Raw genomic sequence first — 27,005 nt, forward strand, 5'->3', positions numbered from 1 at the left:
CCAGTCGCTCTCAAGTAGGCAAAGAGTGCCTTGTGTGCCTTGAGGGCAGTCGACTGCTGTGGCCACGGACCGAGGATCTTTTCCTCTGTTAATGGGCGAGGATTGACGCGGTCCAGGGCACAACACAGTGTATGTCTTGCACTCGCAAATGCAGGGCACTGACAGAGAAGATGAGCGATGGTCTTATCACAGCCACAGCTCTCACAGGCAGGGCTGTCGGCCAACCCCATCCGGAAAGCATAGTAATTGGTAAATGCAACACCGATCCATAAACGGCATAACAGTGTTGCGTCGCGACGTTCTTAGTTACGTGGAAGACGAAGGCGCAGTTCGGGGTCCAGTGCCTTGAGGCGGAGGTTGCAAAACTCTCCCGTGTTCCACGCTGAAAGTGTGAGCTCCAGCGCCAAAGGGCGAAGCCCACACGCAGCGTCAGGTCTCGATATTGGGATCCTGACTGGAAGTCCGTCGTTGTGAGCAGAACACGCAGCCGCATCGGCCTGGTGATTACCGTTAATACCACAGTGTCCTGGCAGCCATTGAAAAATGATGTCATGACCTTTGGAAACGGTGCCGTGGTACAGTAGACGGATCTCAGCAACAAGTTGCTCCGGCGACCCGCGGCGTAGCGCAGCTTGCAGGGCTTGAAGGGCTGCTTTAGAGTCGGTGAAAATCGTCCAGTCATGTGGAGGTTCTTGACTGATGAACTCTACCGCAGCCCATAAGGCTGAGAGTTCTGCACCAGTTGAAGATGTTGGATAGGTCGTCTTCACTTTCATGAAGATGGATCTGGCTTGTATCACCACCGACCCCACAGAACTGGTCGAGTGAACTGATCCATCTGTGTAAACATGTATGCGGTGACTGTGGTAAGAATGCAGGTGATTCAACGTGAGTTGTTTGAGAGCGGGCAGTGATACACCAGCTTTCTTTGTAATGCATGGAATATAGAGGTGAACCCGAGGTTCATTAAGACTCCAATAAGGGTGAGCACAGTCTTGACGCAGGGGTGAACTGCGATGGAAGATATGCGCGATGGGCTTCAATGACTTTGGCGATTGCAGTACACGGCCTAATTATTGAGAGTGTTGCGAGGTGATGACAGGGAACCCGTGTGATGTGCCGAATATGTGTTCTCATGGTGTCAACAGCAATGTATGTAGTAACAGGATGTTCCCGGGCAACAAGAACAGTTGCTGCTGTTGATGCACATTTAGGCAGTCCAAGACAGGTGCGGAGAGCTTGCGCTTGCACACTTTGAAGAGTCTTGATATTTGTTTTTCTAATGGAACTGAATATCGGAAGACTGTACCACATGCAGCCCAGAAATAGGGAACGGTACAGTTGTAGCATCGAGCGCACTGATGCGCTCCAGGACTTTCCCCCGAGGAAGGAGAGGACGTGGACAATCGAAATTAGTCTCTTTCTCGTGTCGTAGATATGTGGACTCCACGAGAGGTTCCTGTCGATGACTACAACAGGGAATCTGTGGCTTCTCTCATATGGAATGGCTTCGCCATTGATGCGAATGGTGTAACGTGACATTATTTTGCGTGTGAACGCCACAAGTGAACAAATTTCGGTCGAAACGTTCAGGCCCTGCAAGCGAAGATAAGATGTCAATATCGATGCCGCTTTTTGAAGTCTTGCACGAACTTGAGGATGGGTCACCCCAGATGCCCAAATACTGATGTCTGCATATACCGAGATCTGAGCAGATTGTGGCAATACGTCGACCAGGCCGATAAGAGCAACGTTGAAGAGAACTGGGCTCCGCACTCCACCCTGAGGGACTCCGCGCGAATTTCGGTGTAAGGACGTTGGTCCGTCCGCAGTCAGGACAAAAAACGACCTCTCTGATAAATAGCTGCGTATCCAGTTGAACGTGCGGCCTCCGATCTCAGCCGCTTCCATTGCGTCCAAAGTGGCCTGATGCGTTACGTTGTCGTACGCGCCCTTGATATCCAAAAACAATGCCACGGTCAATCTTTTCAAACTTTTGCTGTGGTGCACCGACGTTACAAGGTCAACCACGTTGTCGATAGAAGAGCGGCCCCGTCGGAACCCAGACATGAAGGTTGGATAAATCTGATATCGCTCCAAGTACCATTCCACGCGTGTGAGCAGCATTCTTTCCATGACTTTGCCGACGCAGCTGGCGAGTGCAATTGGACGGTATGATGAAAGGTCGAGCGGTGATTTCCCCGGCTTAAGAAGTGGAACCAGACGACTGATCTTCCAATCATGAGGATCTATGCCAGCAATCCATGACTTGTTATAAGTGTCCAAAAGAGCCCGTCGAGTTTCTTGGCCAAGGTTGGCAAGTGCGGAGTACGTCACACCATCGGGCCCTGGTAATGATGACCTTCTACAACAAGCCAGCGCAGCATCACGTTCTTCCATGGAGAATAGTGCATCCATCCGAGAATCCCGTGAGGGTGGAACACTTGATACTTTTCTGTAAAGGGCTTCACCTTACAGTGCAAAGCAGCGGGGCTGATTTATCCAAGGCATTGGGGTTTAAGGACAGTGAAGAGGATGTAGATTTTAAGCAGGTGGAAGTAACCAAGCGAAGGTTATCTGATTGATGGCTAAAAGCAAGACAAGAATAAAATTTCACAGGTCATGGCTAGGTGGCTTGAACCACCGCCCGATTTAAAGGGTTCAGCTTATGCTCCATCTATCCATCCATCCATCCATCCGCCCTCCGTCCGTCCATACATGCATCCGTCCGTCCGTCCGTCCATCCATCCATGCATCCGTCCGTCCGTCCGTCCATCCATCCATGCATCCGTCCGTCCGTCCGTCCATCCATCCATCCATCCGTCCATGCGTCCGTCCGTCCATCCATCCATCCGTCCATCCATCCATCCATCCTTCCATCCATCCGTCCGTCCGTCCGTCCGTCCGTCCGTCCGTCCGTCCGTCCGTCCGTCCGTCCGTCCATCCATCCGTCCATCAATCCATCCATCCATCCATCCATCCATCCATCCATCCATCCATCCATCCATCCATCCATCCATCCATCCATCCATCCATCCATCCATCCATCCATCCATCCATCCATCCATCCATCCAGTGTAGCACTACTCTGAGGAGCGTCTCATGATGGCAAACAGTGCATCACTCTACTTTTAGGGCCCCAAACCACGAAGGCACACACACAAGAGAATAGGAACAGAGCGCCCTGTGCGTGGTTTTGGCTCCTTAAATGCACAATGATCAATTACCAACTAGCCCAACAAGAAGTTCTCTTAAGTACACCACTGGTTGCACCCAGCTGCGGTTTATTTTATTTATTTATTGCGATAGTGTGCCTGCTAGCATAAGGTTAAGTTACGCGCTCAAGTTACGTGAAACACACTGTATATCACTGGCTAGTGGCTTAACTTTCACTATCACCTTTTATTCGTTAGTTCTGAGCTTACAAGAACTCAGCAGAAGCAGTAGTGCAGCCGAGCCCGATCAATTAAGTCGGATGAGTCAAAAGTTGGAAGGTTCTCCTATGGCACCAATTGAAACTTTATGCAATGACAACTTTATACCAATCACATCATGAAGCAAATGCTCAAATCCTGCATTCTGAATTTCCCACTGTTTGCACCGTACATAATAGGTACTGAGCAAGCGGATAACGAAATTTTCTGCCCAAAAGTAGCCTTACTGTAAAGCGAGCTTTTTGCCCTACAAGCTGATTCAATAGGCGTCATCACTTAAGTACACAGGATAGCAGACTGAGATTTGAAATGTGGCGCATGCTTGTAAGCGCAAGCGTGATTAGGCACCAGGTAAATGGCGTTAGAGATAACAGGCACACGACACGCGTAATTGTTCTCGAAGCATGATTTCCAGCGCCAGTCCTGTGGTGTGTGTAAAAATTAGCCCTGCTTTTACTTTTGTTACACAGTGTTACACCAACTAGCCCAGCAAGAGGTACTGTTAAATTTCAAGCTTCTTGACCGTATGACAACGGCACAACAGTTACAACCAGTCAGCTAACGAACCTGTCGTTCTGAAACATACCGGCGCAAAACAAGCCTCTACGACAGAAACTTTGACTTAAATTCGGCTTTTGTGCGCCAAGCAAACGGCCACTCTTTTGTGTAAAAAAGCAAAAGAGCCTGTTACGGTGCCGTGCTGTTCATCTGAGCTAAGTCCAGTAAAGAATGCACAAATGCTGACTTACTTCCCAATTCTTCGACGCTGTTGAAGTAGATGCCTTCGTCGTCCGTGACAGCAGTGGAGTCCCCATCGTGCCTTCCCGGCAAGTTTTTGAGGAAAATCTACGAGGCATTCGCCATCGCTTCCACGGGCGGCTCTGTGAACGTGCACTGCCTCCTCATATACCACACAAGTAGAATGTACTCAAGTTCTCTCTACACGCAACACCACGTCGGTGAACTCAGTTTATAAAGTGCATAACAAAAAATTGAGCGCTCGAACAGGCGTTGCAGTAAACAGCACAAACACACTCAAAAGTAAACGTGAATGAAGGCAGCGACGAACGTCATTGAAAAAAACAAAAAAAAAACACTTCGGCTATGTTCGGCTAGAGATAGCTTCAGATTTCGACAGCTCTTTGTTTGGGTGGCCAAACACAGACGACGCAGGTGTGCGCTGTTTTCGTATAATTGTACGAAATATTGAAGAAAACCGCGCAAACTTTGAGCTTTGACAGCTGAAGGATTGTCTGTGCTGAGTTTTGAAAGAAATTAAAATGTTCATTAAAAAACTCTCCGAGTGTGATAAAAGAGCAGACGACACACCCGCGGACTTTTTCAGCGCAGCCACCGCTGCGATAGCTATTTGCTTCTCCCAGCGCCTTATTTTTATTGTTGTTGTAGATGTTGCTTGCGTGTTCGCTTTTTGCTCGTACGCTTTTGTCGAAACCGTGCCGTGGCTGTGGAGCTATAAGAACGAGGAGTTCGTATTGACGACGTTGGCGGTACACTCGAGTAAGCTGTCAATATGTGCTGTTGAGTGTTCGCACCGTTATGCTGTTGTAGTGTTGCTCCGTGTCTCTACTGTTGCAGCCGGTTTCTGCCCTTGCGTGTGGGCCACAGTAGCCTGCAAGAGTATGCCGCCGTCGTAGGGCGCAGATCGGCGCTGCGTCCCGGTGCTGCCGCGGTTCTCGATTTACTCACCTCTTGTAGAAAATACTCTTTCAGAAGCGACCTTGGCAGTGTAACAAGAGACAGCGGCATGAAATTCGTGATGGGGTAGCGCGACACGAGGGAGACATGTAAAATGCTTGGGTAGCATGCCTTTGCGCGGCATTGTACACCATAAAAAATAAACAGGCAGTATGCAGCGATGAGAGCTTCATATACCAACAGCGAGGGGACCAACGGGGCTGCACTATCATATGAAACGTAGTCTTCGTCAAGATATGAATGAAGCGTACCGCAGATTTTTCTGTGGTCTGGCAAATTTTTCCAGCTCTTGCTATCCCATAGGCGTTGTTAACGGGGGCACATAACGACCTGGCTTCACAACGACCTGGTGAGATAATAAGGCAAAATCTCTGCTGGATTGTGCCGTATAGGAAACTGACAATTGCACAGAAATTGTACTTAATGCGCACTGTCAGCGCATTTCTTTGAAATCTTTGTATATATAGCATAAAGTTCTGCGACCCAAGCGACACCCGTGTCAGGCAACAATTAGGCAGTTGTGCAGAATATGTAATCACCTATGAAAAGCTCCAAAAGCTATATAGCACTGATTTAGCCTAATAGTTGACATCTCCGCACTTAAGTGAAAAAAAAAGCTGCATGTCTATGTCAAACAAGCTCAACTTAGTTGAAAGACATTTTGAACACATCTGCTCACATTGAAAATGTGAAGCAACCTCTCTGCCTCGTGAACCACATAAGAAGCATAAGGATCACGTAATAGCTATAGCTCTAGCTAGATGTTGTCGTCCCAAGATGAAGCAAGCAGCGCACAATAACTGGAGCACAAGGCAATGAAGGAGTACAGGCACACGCTGCTCTCACAACTGGATATTATTCAGGAAAAAAGCGTTCATAGAGACACCGACTATGAAAACTGACGAACAAAACCCGATGCTAAAATGAGCCTCACGTACCACCATAAACCTTCAACTGCATCCAGGCAAGGCAAACTCCTTCATTTATGCAAGCGCACAAGGTATTCGCTACATCTTATCCCCGCTGTGTCAGCCAGCCTTCTGCAGCAGGTATACGCAGCTGTCAAATTGTAGACTTGCAGAAATATAGTAACCCTTACGTGATAGCCCATAGTGGAGCCATTGAGGGGCAAATAAATAAATCAAAGACAAAAATACAAATAAAAAGAAGGAAATATAACAAAAGGAAAATGTGCCTTCTATTAGAAGGACAATTGCGTACTTCGCCCCAAATTTACGTTGCTCTGAATACTAAGGACTAATGAGACCATTACGCTCTCTAAGCTTCGACTTAGCCAGAAACTGTATCTTCTTTATCAGACAACCCAGCGACGAATAATATCAGTAAATTTGTGGTGGGTCAGAGAAAAAGTACAATTATTCACTGCTGAACGAAAAACATCGAAATAAAACAAGCAGGAAAGACCCACTTAAACTGGCGAAGAGTGCTTATGCCTTTTCTCGAGAATATGTGGCAGTAAGAAGTTTTTAATTTTATTATAAAAAAGCAACACAAAAGAGGGCATTACCCAAAAAACAAACAATACATGGGCCACAGAAATTCTAGGATTAGTGTTCTTGGCTGCTGGCTTGACCACTTCAAGCCATATTTTGGACAATTAATTCATAATAACTTACAATGAATGGAGTTGCCTGTTATGAATGCACCTGGGTTAATGCATTGCAACAGCTACTTATTAAATGAACAGTCATTCTGCAGAGTTCACATATCATCAAATTCAGCGTGTGGAATTTCAGAAATAGGAAAGACCTGAGGCCTTTTTGGGCACTGTTTTTATATTGAAAATTGGAATAATCCAGGTTCTCAAAACCCCATATATAGGAAATGCTGTCAAAGACCAAGCATTTACAAGACTAGTGATTGTACAGCGGCTGGAAGTTATGACAGTCTTTGTCAGTGCTAAAACAACTGAAAATTTCTTGTTTCTCACCCGCATGTGATAATGGCTCTTGCTGAATCTATTCACGCTACATCCATGTTTGAACCCTGATTATCAACGCTCGTGCTCTCATTTGGGGAAGGAAACATCCTATGCAAGTTGTTTATACCAGTGGCTGCTGTGGTTGAGCATTTTGATTATTGTGCTGGGAAAATTGTGCTTCAGAGCATTAACCTCACACCTTTAAAGACGAGCAGTCGAAAGCAAAATTAAGTACTTCGTTTCCTTAGTGACTACAAAACACACGTTAGGGCCAGACAAAGGGCATGCAAGGAATTTTAAGGGCATGCTTGCTGAGGCCATGGAATATTCTCTTTCCCGCCTATATTGCCGCGAATATTTGTAGTGTTTCTTTGTTCAGTCTGCAAAGCTGCCGGCACGCCGCTTTATCGCTTTGTTTGCGATGCAAGACGCGACCAGATTTATCTAGATTGATCGCATCCAGGCAGAGCTGATTCTACGTTGTTCAGAATCTTCTAGTAACTTTGCACGCTTTATCTCGAAAGTTCGCTATCAGTTTTAAACTGAGAACGGCCGACAGCGGCGGGCATTCCGTTCGACGACCGCCGAGCACGCTCGTTGCTACGCCGCCGCAGAGTGATTAAGTCCATTATGGGCGCAGGCGAGCCCAAATAAAGAGCTTTGTTTAGACACAATTTTGCTGTCGTTCTGCTCCCCGGATTGCAGTCACCACATCTGGTGGAGGTGCTGGGATCCTTCGATGTTCCGGATGGCCCCTTCAAGTCGTGACGAAGCCCTCTGCGCTTCCCATCCGAGGACGAGCCAGTAGCTCACCGAACCAGCCGACGTCTCCAGGGAGAGGAGCCTGAGTTCGGGACTCTGCTGGTCCGCACCAGAGAGTGAAAAGACGCTGCTACGAGCACCGCAACCTCACCAAAGATGTCGACACCGATAATACAGCAGCAGCCACTGGTGCCGTCAACTTTCAATGGATCCCTAGGCGAAGACTCCGAAGAATTTTTATAATAATGTTATCGCGTGACCTCATTCAAAATTTGAGATGATGCGGCGAAAACCGGGCACGTCTTTTTCGCACTGGAAGGCTCAGCACGCACGTGGTATGAAAACCACGAACCGTCCCTACGACATGGGGGCTATTCAAGAGAGAACTTTTGAAAACGTTCACCAGCGTCAGGAGGAAAGAAAGAGCCAATTGACACTTCGAGGCCAGGATACAGTTTCCGAACGAGAATGTACGCGCCTCTTTCGCCGCGCTGAGGAAATAAAGTTCAGTTTTTGATGCGCGGCGTCAAAGAACAACTCTTTGTAAGCCTCGTCCGCCAGCCGCCATAACCCTTCGAGGAATTCATGCAAGAAGCCTGCACCATCGAGAAGACCCTCGACGTCCGGGCTGGGCACTACAACCACACTTATTCTGTCTGCCCAGTTCTTCCGGACACACCGACCACCACCAGCGACAGTTTTGCGAGAAGTTATGCGCGAAATCTTCCGCGAGGAGTGGGACGACTGCCGCCATCCTCCGCAAAGCCCTAGGCAGCGAATCTCATGGATGTGGGGCGGGAAGAAGTCCAACAGGCACTTGGTACCCCCGTGGCCACAGAACCCCAAGCCATGACCTACGCCACTGCAGCACGCACTCCGCATCCTCAACGAAACCTGCTACGTCCTCTCCGAGATGAGCGACTTGTTCCAGAACGCCGCCTCCTCGACCCCGACCGCCCAGCCTACGAACGACGCTCGAGCCCCAGGAACTGCGAAGCCTGGCAGACTTCCGACAACCGACCGTAGTGTTTCCATTGCGGTGAGGCCGGCCATATTCTTCGTCACTGCCCGTACCTACGTATCAGCTTTCGTGGATTTGCCGTTGACGCACCACGACCACGCTTCGGCCAACGTCCAGAAGAAATCGACGAGTACCTGCGTCGAGAGGAGTACTCGCCGAACGGCCTTTCGCGTTTACCATCGCCGTCAGCCTCGCGCTTGGATCGCCAAGCCGCAGCTACGCAGCCACGGTAAGAGTAACGTCTCCCAGCCCATGTAGGGGATACTAAAAGTAGCAACCGCTGGAGGTGGGGTTGCCCCCAAGCTAAACAGCGAAGGTCCTCCAAACACCATGCTACACGAAGAAGCCGCCTGGACACGCGGACGCCGTATACAATGATAACCTCGACCACGACGCGAACAACCTTCAAAACAACGCTGGTACAGAGAAAAGCTTCGACGACGCGTTCTACCCATGATTCCCATACCCGCCAAATCCGTGACCCGACACGCAGGACGAATTGCAATGCAATAGCCAGGACGTCGACTTAGAAGTTATCGACGGCCGGAAAGTTACCGCTCTAGTCGACACAGTAGCCGATTACTCGGTGATGAATGGAACAATCGCTGCGCAGCTGAGGAAAGTCACGAACGCTTGTGACGGCCCAAGAATTCGCACCGCACGGGGCCACCTCATTACGCCATCAGGACGATGCAAAGCCCGAATGACTGTCAATGAACATAACTACACTGCGACCTTCTTTGTGCTACTGCAATGTTCACGCGAAGTGATCTTGAGCATGGATTTCCTTAATGAGCATCAGGCCATCATCGAACTCCGATCCAAGCTGATCACGCTTTCGACTGATGAGGCCATCCCTTCGATGAGAACTCTGGAAAACCACGTTGCACTGAGTGTCCTGGAGAAAGAAGTGAGCGCTTTTCGCCGTTCAAGCATTATCGTGACTGTAGGCCACAAAAGCCAATACCGCTGAAGCCATCATCGAGGGGAACATGCAGCTGCTTTTAGACCGAGGAACCAGCATCGCAAGAGGCATCGCACATTACCGCAATGGCTAGGCCGAAGTTCTGCTGACTAGCTTCAGTGAAGAATACCGGAACATTAGCTGAGAAAGGACGATTGCTTTCTTCGACCAAATATCCGACGTACGAGACTCCTTCGCCCTCTCCGACCCCTCCGATGAATATTCGCCTGACCAGGAGAACTCGCCCACTTTCGACATCAACCCAGCCCTGCCCCGCAACAGACAAGACTAGATCCGTGATCTGCTTCGAAGCTACAGAGAGTGTTTTTCGTCATCGCCGAAGGTCCGACAAACGCCAATTGACAAGCAGCGTATTATAACCGTCCAGTTCGCCCGACCTCTCCGTCAGGGCCCCTACCGTGTGCCACCCCTAGAACGACATGCCATCCGAGACCAAGTGGAAGAAATGCTTCGCGAAGATGTCATCCAGCCTTCAAACTGTCCATGGGTGGCACCGGTTGTTCTAGTGAGAAAGAAAGACGACGCACTTCAGTTCGGCATTGATTATCGCCGCTTGAACAAAATAAAGAAGGGCGTCTACGTCCTCCTCCGTTCCGACGACACACCTGAGCGGCTCTGCAACGCCAAGTATTTCTCATACAGAGACCTCTATAGCGGCTACTAGCAAATTGAGGACGATGAAACAGATCGCAAGAAGACCGCGTTCATCACTCAGGATGGGCTCTTTGATTTCAAGGTGATGCAATTTTGGTCTCTGTTCCGCACCAGCGACGTTTCAGAGAGTAATCGATACAATAATGCCAGACCTGAAGTAGAAAATTTGTCTGGTATATTTAGATGACGTCGTTGTCTTCGCCTCGAACTTTGAAGAGCACCTGAAAAGACTTCGACAGTACTAGGCGCCACCAAGTTGTCTGGCCTAACCTTGAAAGCAGGGAAGTTGCACTTTGACTATAAAACGCTGCTGTTTCAAGGCCACAACATTAGCAAGGAGGCAGTACGTCCAGACCCGCAGAAAACAGCTGCTATTGAACAGTTTCTGATATCGGCCGATTAGGCAGCAGTACGCAGATTCCTCGAACTGTGCGCATAGTATGGACGATTTGTGAAAAACTTTTCGCGCATCGCCGAGTCCCTGAGGTAACTGACGAAAGCAGACGTGCCATTTAAATGGGAAGCGCCGCAAGCAGAAGCCTTCAAAGAACTTCAGCGTCGTTTACAGTTCCCAATGACCCTCGCGCATTTTGATGCCGACGCCGATACTGAAGTTCACACCTACGCAAGCAGCGCGGGCCTAGTCACAGACCTCGTTCAAAAAAGCGACAGGCTGCACAAAGTCATCGCATACGCTAGTTGTTCTCAGTCCAAGAATGAGGCTAACTACTCGACAACTGAGAAGGAGTGCCTTGTCATCATCTGGGATACGTCGAAATTGCGCCCCTACCTGCACGGACGACCGTTTAAGGTGGTCAGCGATCGACCACGCGCTCTGTTGGTATGCCAATTGGAAGGACCTCTCTGCCCCCCTCGCTCGTCTGCGCCTCCAGGAGTTGGCCGTCACCGCCGCTGGACAGAGATGAGGGCGCCTTTCTGGGCCCAATCAACCCCAGATCATTTGTACAGCAGCAACGCTTCGACCTCGACAAAATGCTTCATCGAGTACTTGGAAGACAAGGTTTCTTCGCCCCCCGCCTCATTCAAGCGAGGACTGTCTTCGTTCTCTGTACAGAATGATGTCCTCGTTAAGGAGAACTTCGCCGCTAACGAAACAAAACAGCGTACGTCGTTCTTGTACCTGCTTGTCTCAACACATAAGTTCTACAAGCTTCACACGACGAGCCGACAGCTGGACACCTCGGGTTTCCTCGCACCCTCCGCAGCATTCAAGACAAGTATTACAAACCCCAACTCTCTGCCGATGTCGCACATTATGTGAAAGCCTGCAGATTGTCAGCTACGAAAGACCCCTCCCACCCGTCCAGCAGGATTTCTGAACCCCATTGAACCCCCCTTAAGGCCCTTTCAGTAGATCGGCACGGACTTACTGGGTCCTTTCCCGAAGTCAACGTCTGGAAATAAGTGAATCATCATAGCAACCGACTACCTGACCCGCTACGCCGAGGCAAAAGCCCTACCGTAAAGAACAGCAGCAGAAGTCGCCAAACATTTCCTGGAGAGCATTCTTCTGCGACACGCCACCCCCGATGTGCTCATCACGGACAGAGCAACAGCATTCACGGCGGAACTAACTCAAGCCATCCTGCGTTACAGCCAAACCAGCCACCGGAAGACAACTGCTTACCATCCGCAGAGCTAGACTCCCCGAGTGCCTGAACAAAATTATCGCCGTTATGCTCGCCATGTACGAGTATGTCGATGCCGTACACAAAACATGGGACGTCATCCTGCCTTACCCCGTCGTCGCCTACAACACCGCTGTGCAAAAGACCAACCGGATGATGCATTTAATGTTGAAGGTAGTCGACTTCGCCGACTACCTTCAACACGCAGAAGCCCGAAGACTTGCCCGGTTAAGGATCCAAGACCGACAGCGCACCGACGCCAGACGCTACAACCTACGAAGACGCAACGCGAAATACAAGCCAGGAAACCAAGTCTGGGTTTGGATGCCCATGCGCCGCCGTGGTTTGAGGGAAAAGCATTTGCGCCGCTATTTCTGCCCGTACAAGATTCTTCGTCGGCTAGGTGAACTGGATTACGAAGTTATACCTAACGCAATGACTGCATCCCAGCGACGCCGCGTATGACCAGTTGTCCATGTCATCCGTCTAAAGCCACATCATGTACGCTAAATGACGCTGTGTTTCCTGACTATGTGTTTGTATACGCACGATACGATTTATTTGTTGCCAGTCATCTTACTTGTTTTAATGCATCCGGTCCATGCTTCGTTGAGAGGGGAGCAATGCCGCAAATCTTTGCAGTGTTTGTTCATTCTTCAAAGCTCCCACCACGCCGCTTTATCGCTTTGTTTGCGATGCAAGACGCGACGAAATTTATCTCGATTGGTTGCATCCAGGCAGAACTGATTCTACGTCGTTCCAGAATGTTCCAGTAACTTTGCGCTCTTTATCTCGGAAGTTCGCTATCGGCTTTAAACTGAGGACGGCCGACAGCGGCGGGCATTCCGTTCGACGACCGCCGAGCAAGCTTGTTGCTACGGCGCCGCCGAGTGATTCAGTTCATTGTGGGCGCAAGTCAGCCCAAATAAAGAGTTTTGTTTAGACGCCATTGTCGCTGTCGTTCTGCTCCACAGATTGCAGTCACCACTTCCTGAAAATATGCACGTTGATGTCGTGACAGGGGGTTTCCTAATCTGCTTTCTGTCGAAGAGCAGAGCACGTTTTTTTTAGTGTAGCCAAAATGATGTGCTCAAGCATATTATTTCCCTTCACACTAGACGGCAAAGGAATAGCAATAGAAGGTGCTAGTTTTTAGAGAAGCAAAACAGAAAACCTGGAAATTAAAGATTGTGTCTTTGGCACTTCAACACAGCAGAGGTGTAATTTGAACGCATTTCATAGTGCATAATCAAAGTCCCCTATGCCCTGAGACTCGCAACCCTTTACCTAGACGAAATACTTCTGGGTAACAGCACAGTTTGTATAACAGCTCAATAGCTCTGTGCAAAGAGGACTTGTTCGTGAGTGTTCATCATACCATCATGGATATACAGAAGAACTGGAATGTCTGAGTTATATAGCCTACAGTATCGCATCTAGTTTCGCCGCAAATAAGCTAAAGCTTGAGACAGGAAGATTTTTAAAACCCGCAACGATACAATGTACGACAGTATATGGTCCCCAGCGAGCGTTAAGCCTTGTGCTCGTAGCGGGCTGGCCCAGCCAGCGTTCTCAGTGTGCCAACGCCAACAGTGTTCTAGTACCAAACTGTGCGCAGTGCAGAAAGAGTAGTGTTGAAATCTGGGTCAGTTGGTACATGTTTTCAGTTTCAGTAAAACCAGTCAAAAGACGGAACATAGCGAAGAGACGAGGCACACACACGACGACTGGACTAGCAACTGTGCTTTATAAAAGAAAACAGTCTCCCATGAAAAGTGGCAAACTTTGCGCAGCTCAGTTAACAACAATCCACATCTAAAGATAAGCTGTGATCTAACGCCGTTGCGAAAGGAAGCTTAGTTCCTTCTGCATGAGGTAGACAGAAGGACTGCTGATGCAATCATATCCTTGAATACTAATGAGGAACGCTTCGAGGATTTCGCGCTCAACTTTTCCCTTGCCTCTGCCCACAATACTAACATCGGAAAATAGCGGGAAGCAACCCCATTCTCGGCAATGTCGAGGCAAGTTGGCGCCGTCAGTAGGGGACAGAGAGTTGTGGTGTTCTCTTAGTCTGTCATTAATACATCGGTCTGTTTGCCCAATGTACACTTTTTCGCAGGTCAACGGAATTTTGTTAAGCACACCTATGGCACAGTTGACGTAGCGGTTTTAATGCTGCGTCGAACAAACCAGACGATAAGTCCTGCCACGAGCAACACGTGAGCACAGGAGTGAAAGCTTGCCGGGAGTTGAAAACACAACATTGACGCCCTGCTTTCCGGCGACCTTTTTGATGGTATGGGCGACTTTATGCACATAAGGCATGACTTCAAGATTTCTCTTTTCCACTGTCTTTGGGTGAACTCTTTTGACGTGTCGAACCTTCATTTTTTGCAGGAGCGTTTCGGCCACTGCCCTCAGAAGTTATTTTGGAAAACCGGCCGCCTCCAAACGTTCATACTGGATATCGGAGCTAGTCTTCATGCTGTTGTGGCAACTCTTTTGCATTGCATTACGGAAGCAGTTCGTAGCAATCCCTCTCTTGACAATCTTGGAATGAGCTGACGAGTACGGTAATAAGGACTTCTTAGTTCTAGGCATGAAGCACCAGCAAACATGGCCATCGTCACGAAATATTAATTGAACTTCTAAAAATCTATTCGAGTGGTTAGCGGCTAGTCCATATGTAAAACTGAGGGCACTAGAGCAAGCTTTAAAAGCTGTCAAAATTTGGTTTACAACCACATGCAATGAATCAATGGGTGAAAGATTCAAAAGAATCAGGAAATCATCAACATATCTAAAGATTCTGCACACGTGTCTGTGAAAAAGAACACCTTGCAACGTGTTGTCAAACTTTGCTAAAAATATATGCCCCCAATACATATTCCTTTTTTCTGGACGTACATGCCATCCTTAAAATCAACAACTGTGGAAGAAAATAAATCGTTAACAGCTCAAGCAATGTATCCACAGAGACGCCACAAGCATTTTGAAAGGCGACTTTACCCTGCTGTTCAATCAGCTCACGCACCGCAACAAATAGATCACCATGGAGGATGCTGCAAAACCAGTCCTCAATGTCAATGGAAAACGCACTGTTGGCTCCAGGAATGCCTTTGTCCAGAACATCAATCACTGCAGCAGCGCTCGCAATACAGTAAGGGTCCTGAACAGTGATGGGCTGTAGATGTCTCTGCAAATACTGGCCCACTAACTTCTGCCACGTGGCTGCCTCTGTCACAATGGCTCGCAAAGGGCAGTCAGCCTTGCGCGTTTTTGCAGGCGCGTTTGGTGAGAAGGTCTTGGCGGCCATTGACAGGAACTTCCAGCCTGCGAAGCGCAACTCCTCGAAATTGAAGTCCGCAGCTGTGAGACTTCTGTTGGCCAACGACCTGGACAGCCTGTCTCAAAGGGTGAAGAATTGCAAAGGGATTCGGATCCGGGTGTTTTTCTCTGCAAAAACGCACAAGGCTGACAGCCCTTTGAGAGCCATTGTGACAGAGGCAGGCACGTGGCAGAAGTTAGTCGGCAGTATTTGCAGAGACATCTACTGCCCATCACTGTTCAGGACCCTTACTGTGTTGCGAGCTCTGCTACGGCGATTGATGTTCTGGACAAAGGCATCCCTGGAGCTAACAGTGCGTTTTCCATTGACATTGAGGACTTGTTTCACAGCATCCCCCATGGTGATCTATTTGTTGCGGTGCGTGAGCTGATTGAACAGCAGGGTCAAGTCGCCTTTCAAAATGCTCGTGGTGTTTCTGTGGATACGTTCCTTGAGCTGTTAACGATTTATTTTCTTCCACAGTTGTTGATTTTAAGGATGGCATGTACGTCCAAAAAAAAAGGAATATGTATTGGGGGCATATATTTTTAGCAAAGTTTGACAACATGCTGCAAGGTGTTCTTTTTCACAGACACGTGTGCAGAATTTTTAGGTATGTTGATGATTTCCTGAGTCTTTTGAATCTTTCACCCATTGACTCATTGCATGTGGTTGTAAACCAAATTTTGACAACTTTTAAAGCTTGCTCGAGTGCCCTCAGTTTTACATATGGACTAGCCGCTAACCACTTGAATAGATTTTTAGAAGTTCAATTAATATTTCGTGACGATGGCCATGTTTGCAGGTGCTTCATGCCTAGTACTAAGAAGTCCTTATTACCGTACTCGTCAGCTCATTCCAAGATTGTCAAGAGAGGGATTGCTACGAACTGCTTCCGTAATGCAATGCAAAAGAGTTGCCACAACAGCATGAAGACTAGCTCCAATATCCAGTATGAACGTTTGGAGGCGGCCGGTTTTCCAAAATTACTTCTGAGGGCAGTGGCCGAAACGCTCCTGCAAAAAATGAAGGTTCGACACGTCAAAAGAGTTGACCCAAAGACAGTGGAAAAGAGAAATCTTGAAGTCATGCCTTATGTGCATAAAGTCGCCCATACCATCAAAAAGGTCGCCGGAAAGCAGGGCGTCAATGTTGTGTTTTCAACTCCCGGCAAGCTTTCACTCCTGTGCTCACGTGTTGCTCGTGGCAGGACTTATCGTCTGGTTTGTTCGACGCAGCATTAAAACCGCTACGTGAACTGTGCCATAGGTGTGCTTAACAAAATTCCGTTGACCTGCGAAAACGTGTACATTGGGCAAACAGACCGATGTATTAATGACAGATTAAGAGAACACCACAACTCTCTGTCCCCTACTGACGGCGCCAACTTGCCTCGACATTGCCGAGAATGGGGTTGCTTCCCGCTATTTTCCGATGTTAGTATTCTGGGCAGAGGCAAGGGAAAAGTTGAGCGCGAAATCCTCGAAGCGTTCCTCATTAGTATTCAAGGATATGATTGCATCAGCAGTCCTTCTGTCTACCTCATGCAGAAGGAACTAAGCTTCATTTCGCTACGGCGTTAGATCACAGCTCATCTTTAGATGTGGATCGTTGTTAACTGAGCTGCGCAAACTTTGCCACTTTTCATGGGAGACTGTTTTCTTTTATAAAGCACAGTTGCTAGTCCAGTCGTCGTGTGTGTGCCTCGTCTCTTCGCTGTGTTCCGTCTTTTGACTGGTTTTACTCCTGAGCAGAAAGAGTGTCACAAGCGTAGCGAAGCACTTTAGAACGCGGGGACAGTGAGCGGGCAGCAGGCGTCAGCATATCGCAGTGCGGTCCGGCACGGAACAGTGAACACCAGTAAAATCCAAGTGCGGCCAAGTGTATCCAAGTGCAATGCAGGCGTGGACCAGTATTGTAAGTGTCAAAAATGTAAAACACTCCCTTTTTTGATAGGGCGGGTACGACAGAGATTAGAATTCTTACGCTTCCACTCACCCGCAGAAATGGCGGTAGAACATCTGGAGCTCATCATCATTTCTAGCATTGATGGAGTCTTGGAGGTCGTCAAAAAGATCACTCAGCACGTTCCGCTGGCAGCTCAGTTTGCACAGAGCATCTTCGGCGCATATACCTGCAGAAATAGGAAGGTTAAAGCATTTCTCGTTCGCTGAACCGATAAAATCCACTCGAAGAAGATGCACCGCGCTCACACGGACGAGTGAAGAAGCAAGGCGTCCAGAAGCCGACAGTCATTGCAATCAGGGAAGGCACTCACATTTTTAAACACCGGAATATATATATATATATATATATATATATATATATATATATATATATATATATATATATATATATAAAATGGAATTATTATTCTCCCATCGTCCAGCACCACATATTAAATAAAAAACACTCATTTACGCACCTTGGTTTCGGTGACCGTTGGCCTCCTTAATACATAGAGCGAAAACTAATACGCTTGTCATATACTTCGCGGTATTTATAATGTATTTTATACATATTTTGTATTCATAAATTTACTAAAAATATGCCTGAAATAGGTTCCTGAAATTTTATGCTTGGTTTTCGATATATGCTCTTAAAATTTGCAAAATACTCGTCACTTAACGCATGCTTCGAGCACGTTTCAAATCCGTGCAAAAATATGAATGTTGTTTCAGCATCTTGTCAATATATTAAAAGTGTGCTTTTGTAAAGATGAAATAAATTCATTCGAAGTATGCGTCACTGAAAGCATGTTTCGAGCACGTTCCAAACACGTGAAAAAATTTGTATGGGGTTTCATCATCTTGTCAATGTATTAAAAGTATACTTTCGTAAATCTGAAATTATTTCGTCTAAGTATACTTCAATTTTAACTAACGGGCAGTCCTGTTAAACATAATTAAAGCACACGTTTAGCTGCCGTAGAACAATCGAGTGCTCAAAATCGCGTTTCGCGAAATGGACTTTGCATGTTGGAAATGTGTTGAAAGTGTACTTTCGCAAATACGACAATAATTCGTCCAAAGTACGCTTAAATTTTAACGAATGAGCTGTCCGCGTAAACGCATTTGCAGCACACTTCAAGCTTCCATTCAAAAGTTAGTGCTAGAAATCGCGTTTCAGGAAATGACATGTAGCCGCCGCGGTGGCTCAGTGGTTAGGCGCTCGGCTACTGATCCGGATTTCCCGGGTTCAAACTCGACTGCGGCGGCTGCGTGTTATGGAGGCAAAACACTAAGCCGCCCTTGTGCTGTGCGATGTCAGTGCACGTTAAAGATCCCCAGGTGGTCGAAATTATTCTGTAGCCCTCCACTACGGCACCCCTCCCTTCCTTTCTTTCACTCCCTCCTTTATCCCTTCCCTTACGGCGCGGGTCAGGTGTCCAACGATATATGGGACCGATACTGCGCCAGTTCCTCTCAACAAAAACCAATGAAAAAATTTGACATGTTAGGAATGCATTTAAAGTGTATTTTCGTTAATACGAAATTAATTCATGCGTAGTATAGTTAAATGCTAACAAATGAGCACTTCGCGTCAGCATATTTGCAGCACACTTTAAGCTACCGTGGAAAAACCTAGTGCTCGAAATCAGGTTTCCGGGAACAGTGAAAACTCTCCCTTTTCTGTCGTCCATTCGTTTATGCTAACGTCTAAGAGTTCGACTCCTAACCGATGCCTGACGCAAGTTACGACTAACAGTTCGGTTCTAGATAGACCGCAGATTCGAACGCGACCACTCCGACGCTTGTGCGACAATTTGGGGGCCAACAGACTGCGCAAAGAGCGCCTCACCGGGCAAGATAATGTGTCTCCTCTCGGGTGGTATATATAAGCCAAGCCTTGCTACTGGTCCTATTGGTACTCAAAATATTAACCTTATTTTAGAGCGAAAGCTTTACTGGCCGCAAACGCGATTTCGCCGTGGCGGTGTTCCGAGGAGGCACATGACGTCACAACGTGCGCCTCGCCGCGGATATTTCTCTCTCTCTCTCTCGCTCCTTAGTCACTACTGCGCATGCGCCAGTAGTAGTACCGAGCCACAGGTGTTCCGCCGCTGCGCTGCGCAGCGCCGCGATTTTCCTCAAAATTCAACTTTCAATTTTCAGTTTTCTTTTTCTTTTTCCCTCCTTCGTTAATCCCTCCCTTTACTGCGCGGTTCGGGTGTCCACCGAGATATGTGAGACGGTTACTGTTCCATTTCTTTTCCTCAAAACCAAACAAAACAAGTGAGCCGACGGCGTTCATAGAGTTCATTAGCGTTGACCACTTTGCAAAGGCCGTTCATTTTCACGAAAGAAAAGGCGCACAACCGGCTCCGTGGATCAGTGGAGACCTCAATCTCGCTTTCATGTATGTGGCGTTGGCGTCCACCTGCAAAAGCCTGCTTTGATTGCGGTCCGCACACTGGATAGACAGCGCACCCTCCCTGCAACCCTGGGAGGCGACATGCAGTTAATGGTTGATCGCGAGAGATTGATCACCAAATGAGCGCTGCGGCCTAGCATTGCTGCAGTGCCGCATGTCAGTCACAACGCTATCAGCGCTAATGCATTCAGGCCAAACCTCTCTCTCAAAACGGCCACATGTATCAAAGCACGAACGATGTGTCCGCATATCCAGAAAGCCAGTTATTCGCCCTTCCTTTGGTGCTTTGATATATGTGGCCGTGTTGAGAGAGAGGTGTGGCCTGAATGCATTGGCGCTGATAGCGTTGTGACTGACATGCGGCACTGCAGCAATGCTAGGCCGCAGCGCTCATTTGGTGTTCAATCTCTCGCGATCAACCATTACCTGCATGCCGCCTCCCAGTGTCCGCATATCCAGAAAGCCAGTTATTCGTCCTTCCTTTTTCCGGAGTTCCCGGGTTCGAACCCGACGGAGGAGCGGACGCCGGCGTCGAGGAGAGTGGACGCATCCTATGTGCGCTCCGCAAATTTTCGATGTTTTCGTCGGTTTTGTCGTTTGTGCTCGCAAACTACTGCGCTATTTCAACGCCGGAAGTCTTCACGACCACCGGGATACCACTCTTTCGGCAAGTGCAGCCCTCTTTTGCAATTTCTATAGACTTTTGGACTCACGCCACCCGGCCAGGCTGCTAAGCCTAACCTGGTGAGCGGCTCTTCGAGCCGCCCGCCGAGCGGACGCACAGGCTGGCTTGTCGCGGTGTAACTCAGCTGCGCCATGTCTCGCATGGAAGTAACTGTGGAAGGAGAGAGTATCCAGCCTGAAGAGCTCCACTCTCAAGTAGGTTGGTTTAAGGTTAATTATTCCAAAGTCAAGGCCCTCTCGAAGACAGGGGAGGGAGAGCAAGCTGGCGACCCGACCCGAGATGGGAGGCAAGACAAAGCTTCAGCGCACATAATGGCGATAAAGAGAGAGGGAAGGAAGCTGGCGAGGCAATCTGTTGGCACGCAGCAGACGCGCCTCTCCCTCGAGCTTCATAAAATAGTGCTCAGACCGAAAGGGGGTCTCAAACTGATCATGGAACGCACTGACGCAACAGTGGCGGACGCGGTGAAGATAGCGGCAGGTTTTAAACCGGCGGAAGTTAAGGAAGATATCGTGCTCGTCAACCACAAGCAAAACTCGATTCTCATAGGCACTGACAGCCAGGAGAGGATGCAAAAGTACCTGAAAATCGGCTCCATTCCAACGCCAAAGGGACGCGTTGACGCGTTCGTCTACCTGGCTACTCCGGACGGCTGTGGGAAAGGAGTTATACATGGAATTCCGGTCTCGCACACCGTGGAATTCAAGATATGCTGAAGTGCTCGCGTAACCCGGAGGTGATGGGAGTCAGGAGACTTGGGCGTGAGTCTCGCAGCGTGTTGTTACTCTTTGAAGATGAGACAGTGCCACACTGGATTTATTATGGAGGTATGCCGCTACGCTGCCATCTCTACAAGAAAAAATATGAGGTCTGTGTGACATGTGGCCAACTCGGACATCGAGCCGACGTATGCCCGAACCCAGACAACATTAAGTGCCGAGGATGTGGTATGAGCAACCCCCCTCAGGAACATACTTGTGACCCAAAGTGTGCCCTATGTGGGAAAGGGCACATACTCGGAGACAGGAAGTGCCGGGAACTGTACAGAACCCCGCACATAATTAAGAAGCGACAGTGGAAGGAACGAACGCAAGACAATGAGGGCAAGGCAACAACAGACAGCGAGAACAACGCATCTGGACGACAGAGCAGACCAAGAACCAGGGCAGAAGGGGGATTTCACATGCGACAGGACTCCTTCCCGCGCCTGGTGTCGGGGACAGGCTCTGGTGGTCACGGCCAGTCCACGGGACGCTCCAACTCCCGAGGTCGCTCGGGTTCCCGGGACCGCCTCAGCTGCAAGGGCCCTTCCAGCTCCCAGGGTCGTTCCAGTTCCCGGGGTCGTTCCGGCTCCCGGGGTCGTTCCAGCTGCAGGGGCCACTCCAGCTCTCGCAAGCGCTCCGCTTCCAGGGGGCGGGACAACACTGGCAACAAATGGAACATCGGAGCCCGGCCCAAAATCGAGGGACGCTCTGAGTGTCATCAGCAAGGGTCAACGCCGCCCACGGACAAGACCAACGTGCCGGATGACCACAAGAGGGTGAGCTTTGTAGATAAGGTCTCCCATACTCATCCACCCGGTGGGTCTGAGGACATCTGACAACTTAAACGCATGGTGGAAAAATTAACCGGGGCGGTTACGGCCCTTCAAAATGAAAACGCGGAACTTAGGAAGCAGTTGACGCTTAAGATCCAGATAGATAGGAAACGACAGGAAGCCGAAAAACCTCCACATAATACCCAGGAGAGTACGATGGTGGTGGAGAAATCCCTACCATCACCCAGCAAGAGAAAATCGTTGGAAGGCGCACAACCCGAACTTACGCTGGAGGAAGTCTGCCATAAACTGGAGACCAACATTCAGACCCAGATTCAGGCCCTGGATACCAAAATACAAGAGCAATTTCAGGCATTGGAAACTAACATGCAAATCCAAATTCAGTCGATTCTCTCCGCAATACAGGGACTCACAGACGTAACACAAGGACACAGGAATGAGCTCTTAGCCATCAATATATGGCAGCAAACCGTGGAACATACCATTCAGCAAATTCAACATGGCCATATACACAAAGAATAACAACTACTTGCTGTGGCAATGGAACTGCCGGGGGTATCGGCGGAAAAGGCCGATCCTCCAGCAGCTCCTTGCGTCTCTGAAGGTCCACCCAGAGGTTATCGCCCTCCAGGAGACTGGAGGCGCGTCAAAATTAATTGGTTATCAAGCTTTTAACGCCACAGGCGACAAACCTAATGTTACTACATTCGTTAGAAGGAACATTACGGCCATTGAACATGACACGGGCATCCGCCACATAGAGCACGTCCTCGTCGAACTTATTCCGGCCACAAAGACTCAACGCAGTCTTTTCATTCTGAATATTTATAGCACTCCAAGTCAAAAGAAAGTTAAATTCGACTCCCTCTTCAGGAAAGTGATGCGTATCGGCAACAAGCACGCACTGGTTATTCTAGGTGATTTCAATGCCCACCACCCTGCGTGGGGCTACCCGCGGCCCTGTACGAAGGGGAGAGAGCTATGGCTAGACATACAGCAAATGGGCTTCACCCTGCTCACGGATCCTCTTACCCCCACAAGAATGGGTAACAGCGTGTGCGCTGACACGTCCCCAGACCTCACACTGGTGAAGAATGCGGGTACAGCTAATTGGTCCAACTCCTTGCTAAACCTAGGCAGTGACCATTACATACTTGTCACGGAAACTGACGTTGGCCCTGCCAAGCGCCAAACGCGCTCCCCGCATATTATCGAATGGGACGCTTTCCGCGACGCTCGTAACCAGGACGGGAGAAAGGCAGAAATCACAAACATAGAACAATGGGCGGAGGAACTCCGCAGGGACGCCAAGAATGCGACTAAAACGCTCGACGACAACGCGGAACTTGAAGTGCTAGACAGCCGCCTTCTTCATATGTGGGAGGCCAAAGCTAGTATGGAAAAGCGATTAAAGAGACAAAAGTGGAATCGCAATCTCAGAAGACGCCTAGCGCGCCACAACAAAGCGATTGAGGCATATGCACTTAGACTCTGCGATCAGAACTGGGAAACAATGTGCGACCAGCTTGAGGGCAATATCGGCCTCGCCAAAACATGGAACCTCCTTCGGCACCTCCTCGATCCAGAAGGTAGCAAATTAACACAGCGCCAAAATTTACAGAAATTAGGTTATAAATTTGAAGGTTCGGAGCAGGAACTCCTCGATGCAATTCGTTGTCAATATATAGGCTCCGCCACCAAAACTACCTTACCGCGCTATGAGGGTAAATCCAACAGCGAACTAGACGCCCCTATTCACGAATTCGAGGTTTGAGCAGAAATACTAAAACTGAAAACCAAATCAGCCCCCGGACCGGATGGTGTAGCCAACAAAATGCTTAGAAACCTAGATGACAAATCTATAACGGCGCTGACCAATTTCATGCAAGAATGCTGGGAGAAGGGGGAGATTCCCCAACAATGGAAAACCGCTAAGGTAATTTTCATACCTAAGCCAGGGAAACCGCTCAATCTAGAAAATCTAAGGCCTATATCCCTCACCTCTTGCGTTGGAAAACTGATGGAACATGTCATACAAACGCGACTAACCAATTTCATGGAAGTCAACGACTTATACCCCCATTCGATGTTAGGTTTTAGATCGCATTTGTCCACGCAAGATGTCATGATACAGCTCACACATGACATATTAGACACTAAGTCGCTGGATGCGAAAGTAATAGTGGGACTTGATCTCACTAAAGCTTTCGATAATGTAAAACACGAGGCGATACTAGAAAACCTGGCTCTTTTAAACGTCGGGGAGCGCACATACAACTACATTGCCAATTTCCTTTCGGACAGGATAGCGCGTATCCACTTTGGTGAAAGTCAGTCTCAAGACATACACTTGGGCAGCATAGGCACCCCTCAGGGTTCGGTACTTTCCCCTATTCTCTTCAACGTGGCCATGATACGGCTCCCGAAGAGACTGGAGGGGATAGATGGCTTGAATTTCTGCATGTATGCGGACGATATCACCATGTGGATGACCCGTGGCCACGACGCGCACATCGAAAGTACGCTACGGAAGGCCATAAATGAGGTCGAAAACTATGTCAGCCGTAGAGGCTTGCAATGCTCGCCGCAGAAGTCTGAACTTCTTTTTTATAGACCTCTGCATCAAAGACAAACTAGAACCATCCCTAACATCAAATTACAAACTCAAGGGGCGGAGATTCCTCATGTTGAAAAAATCAGAATTTTAGGAATGATTATACAAAGCAACGGGTATAACGGTGATGCAATAACTAAGATGGAAAACTGCGCGCAACAAACTATGCGGCTCATACAGCGGATTGCCAACAGAAGACACGGCATGAAAGAGCAGAATCTCCTACGGCTGGTACAGGCGTTCGTAGTAAGCCATATCGCGTATGCTGCCCCCTTCCTTGATCTTAAAATTTCAGAAAAGGAAAAGATAAATGGAATTATCAGGCGATGCACGAAACAAGCTCTAGGATTGCCCATCCGTACATCCACTCACCGCCTCCTAGAGCTGGGAATGCATAATACCCTGGAAGAAATTACGGAAGCAGTGAGAACGTTCCAAATCGAACGCTTAGCCGGGACCACAACCGGCAGGGCCATTCTAGAAAAACTCAATCTTAGCCGAGATAACAGAACAACCGCCAAAGTTGACATGCTCGGAAAAATTCGAGACAATATAGTTGTACCCCCATTACTCAGGAATATGCATCCTATTCATCACTCAGTGCGCCGGGCCAAGCGGGCAGAGGCGCTAGAGAAACGCTTCCGCTCCTACAAAGACGAGGACGTGGTCTACGTGGATGCCGCTCAGTATGGTAAGAACACGATGACCGTCGCGGTCGTCAATAATAAACAACTCCTCAAAATAAGTGCCTCCATACTCTCGGGTAACCCAGAGACTGCAGAGGAAGCTGCCATAGCACTGGCTTGTGTAGGCACAAAAGCGAGATACATCATCAGTGACTCCAAAGTTGCCATACTAAATTTCAGCAGGGGCCGGGTCTCCCCTCTAACGAATACAATTCTAAGCCGCCATGTAATAGTCCGGAAAATTACGCTAGTCTGGACACCAGCACATGCATCCCTGCCTGGTAATGAGACGGCCCACGAGTTCGCCCGAGGCTTTTCTTTCCGGGCGGACCCGAGCGAGGTGGTCTTTACAGACAAGGATCGCATGGTGACCTACAGAGAAATTACACAACACTATCGTTTGCAACGAGCTAGACTTCCTCCAGCCGATAGATCCTTGTCCAGATACCAAGCCATCAACTGGCGCCGGTTACAAACTTACACATTTCCAAACCCGGCCCTCTGGAGTCTTATGTACCCAGGGCAATTTTCAGAAAAATGCGCGAACTGCGAACTTAGGGCCACCTTGGACCACATACTATGAGAATGTCCTCATGCTCCCCGGGAGGGACGAGGTATTAACACAAAAGATCAATGGGAGACCTTACTACTGAGCTCCGACCCGGCGACTCAGTTACAACTCGTCCGACTGGCCGAAGCCGCCGCCGAGAGTCAAGACCTTTCGGCCGTCGTCTAGGCGGGTAGCCCTCTGGGTACCCTCTTTCTGTTGGATATTAAAAGTTTTCCTATCCTATCCTATCGAACCCGACCGCGGCGGCTGCGTTTTTATGGAGAAAAAACGCTAAGGCGCTCGTGTGCTATGCGATGTCAGTGCACGTTAAGGATCCCCAGGCGGTCGAAATTATTGCGGAGCCCTCCACTACGGCACCTCCTTTTTCCTTTCTTCTTGCACTCCCTTCCTTGTCCCTTACCTTACGGCGCGGTTCAGGTGTCCAGCGATATATGAGACAGATACTGCGCCATTTGCCTTTCCACAAATACCAATTATTATTATCCTCTTCCTTTTATTTATTTATTCACTTACACTAAAGGCCCTCTTTAGGCATTACATAGGGGTGGGGGGTGTACACTTAAAGATAAACAATGCTCCACACATAGTTTTACAAGCAACAGAAATCCAATAGAACAGGCAAAATCGAAAAAATGTACAGAAAATTCGAAGTTGCGCATATGCAGGAATCGAGCCTTCCTAATCATAATTTATTTGCAAAATACAATTTAGCTTTTACACAAAGGCGTCATGGTTTAAGGTGAAGACAGTATCACCCGGTATTTTTTCCAATGGTGAACGACAAAAAAGAATGGTGAATGACTAAAGAGGTGGGTACATGCAAACATGGGTTCGATTTTGAGAGCATGATCTAAACGCGAAAAGATACGGTGGACGGGTCTAATATAGTATGAATCGAATGAAGAGTGACTGTGATACAATCTGTGAAAGTGTGATAATAGTGCTATTAGTCTTCTCTTTTCGAGTGATGGTAGCTTTAGCGACGCTTTGATTACCGTTATGCTGGAATGACGTGAATAGTTC

General features: G+C 48.5%; 1 protein-coding gene across 2 annotated transcripts in view; it reads right to left on the reverse strand.

Moving 5' to 3' along the window:
* LOC144124489 (uncharacterized) overlaps nucleotides 1-27,005 on the reverse strand; it is a 1,136,493-nt gene that overhangs the window by 842,060 nt on the left and 267,428 nt on the right. For both annotated transcript variants that reach the window (XM_077657186.1, XM_077657185.1), the window contains exon 2: nucleotides 17,493-17,628. In XM_077657186.1, coding sequence (XP_077513312.1) covers nucleotides 17,493-17,628 — 136 coding nt within the window. The remainder of the gene's footprint in view (nucleotides 1-17,492; nucleotides 17,629-27,005) is intronic.

Source organism: Amblyomma americanum, chromosome 3 (assembly GCF_052857255.1).
Source record: "Amblyomma americanum isolate KBUSLIRL-KWMA chromosome 3, ASM5285725v1, whole genome shotgun sequence".
In the NCBI taxonomy this organism is placed as follows: domain Eukaryota; kingdom Metazoa; phylum Arthropoda; class Arachnida; order Ixodida; family Ixodidae; genus Amblyomma; species Amblyomma americanum.